At 31.8% G+C, this 1,741-nt stretch overlaps 1 protein-coding gene across 1 annotated transcript; it reads left to right on the top strand.

Annotated features, from left to right (window-relative positions):
• The first annotated feature begins 239 nt into the window (after positions 1-239).
• Positions 240-1,196, top strand: LOC121391523 (radial spoke head 1 homolog). Its single transcript, XM_041523120.1, is given in 9 exon segments — positions 240-290; positions 346-459; positions 503-595; positions 597-612; positions 662-795; positions 839-875; positions 878-933; positions 990-1,061; positions 1,119-1,196. Coding segments are annotated over 9 exon segments (651 nt in total).
• Positions 1,197-1,741: the final 545 nt, after the last annotated feature.

Genomic DNA, 1,741 nt, shown 5'->3' with positions numbered 1-1,741 from the left:
TTGCACATTGTAACCAACTTGACTGAGAACCTGTAAAGACAATATAGATTATCATTTAAGAGTAGTATTACCTGTTCATAACTATCATGAGGCTCTTTCTTAGCTCTCTAATAATACTACTTCATTCATCGTTACATCTATGAATAATTAATGACGTTATGAATAAAATTAAATTTGATTTATAAGATGGCGGTCAGTGTTACCATAGTAACCGCATTTAACCAACAACTGTAAGTAAAATGTCTGACGTTGAATCTGAAGAAGGAGAAGATCAGGGACCTAATTTGGGAGTAAGTCAATAGTAGAATATACTATCCTAGTATTGACTTTATGTTTGTGGGGTAGACTTATGAAGGAGAGAGAAATGAAGAAGGTGAACGTCATGGACAAGGGTCAGCAGTCCTTCCAAATGGAGACACTTACAAAGGCCAATATGCTAATGGCAAGAAGAATGGACAAGTAAATGATATTTACTTAACTTATCTTCATAAAGAACATTTAGGGATTTTACAAGTTTAAATTTGGTGTTCGTTATGATGGACAATATGAAAAAAACAATTTGAAACATGGAGAAGGTACATTCTATTATCCAGATGGGATCTATATACGAAGGTAATGATGACAGAACACATATATAACAACAATAATGTATTATTGATAGGACAATGGCATAATGATGTTCGTCAAGGTATTGGTAAATACACTTACGTTAATGGAGACACATATGAAGGAGAGTGGGATGCTAGCTTACGTCATGGTACTGGTACATATACATACAAACAAACAGGAGCTCAGGTAATTTACTGACTTATGTGATAAAAATTTTATCTCAATACAGTATGGGATAGGACAGTGGGTCAATGGACGACGTGAGGGAACGGAGAACTCATTTTTCCTGGCTATAAATATAAAGGAAACTTCCTTGGAGATCAGGTACATGTACTGCTGTGATTTATTGCAAATATTATAAGTTTATTACAATATATTAGCCTCATGGAGCAGGGAAATACTCGTTTGATTTTGGAGTACAACAATTGGGTGATTACGTTCTGGAAAAATCAGTTAGTAGTGAAATGTAATTAATGTACTAAATGATAGGGATCTTCTTTTTCACTTAGAATAAAGAGGGTGAAGATGATGAAGAAGACGATGAGGAAAGTCAAAAGCTTGTACCAAGATGGCGGGTGGACAAGTGAACCCTGTAGCATGAACCATTACATTTACAAACATATTATAGTTATCTCATATCAATTTTTGTCTTACTGAAAATTTGTCCTAGGATAAGATTTCTCAAGATAATTTTTATCCTATGATAAAATATTTTAGACAAAAATATTTCAAGTCAATGTCTATGCTAAGACTAATGATCAAAGTAGATGGCAATAAATTATTCTTGTTAGGCAAAAACACCGAATTAAAAACTTCCTTTTTGTGGATATTTATCAGTGTCTATCAATGTATATCATATTTTTATGATGCCAGTAATGCAATCATTTGTGTAGGTGGTATTATTATATTGTTTGGTTATTTGAGTATCAGTTAATTCATGTTGTAGCTATCACATTACTGCTCTAATATTGATGGAATTATTATAGTTTACATTAACCATTAGAACTTGATATAGACTTATGATATAGGCTGAAATAAATCAGGAAAGATGTTTACATTTTTATTACTTGTTCTAATCTTCTCAAATATTATTTTGATAAAGATATATCAACATAATAAAATAATATTATGA

The sequence above is a fragment of the Gigantopelta aegis genome, unplaced genomic scaffold, assembly GCF_016097555.1.
Source record: "Gigantopelta aegis isolate Gae_Host unplaced genomic scaffold, Gae_host_genome ctg2585_pilon_pilon, whole genome shotgun sequence".
Taxonomy (NCBI): Eukaryota; Metazoa; Mollusca; class Gastropoda; order Neomphalida; family Peltospiridae; genus Gigantopelta; species Gigantopelta aegis.
This window is presented reverse-complemented; position numbering and strand designations above follow the sequence as displayed.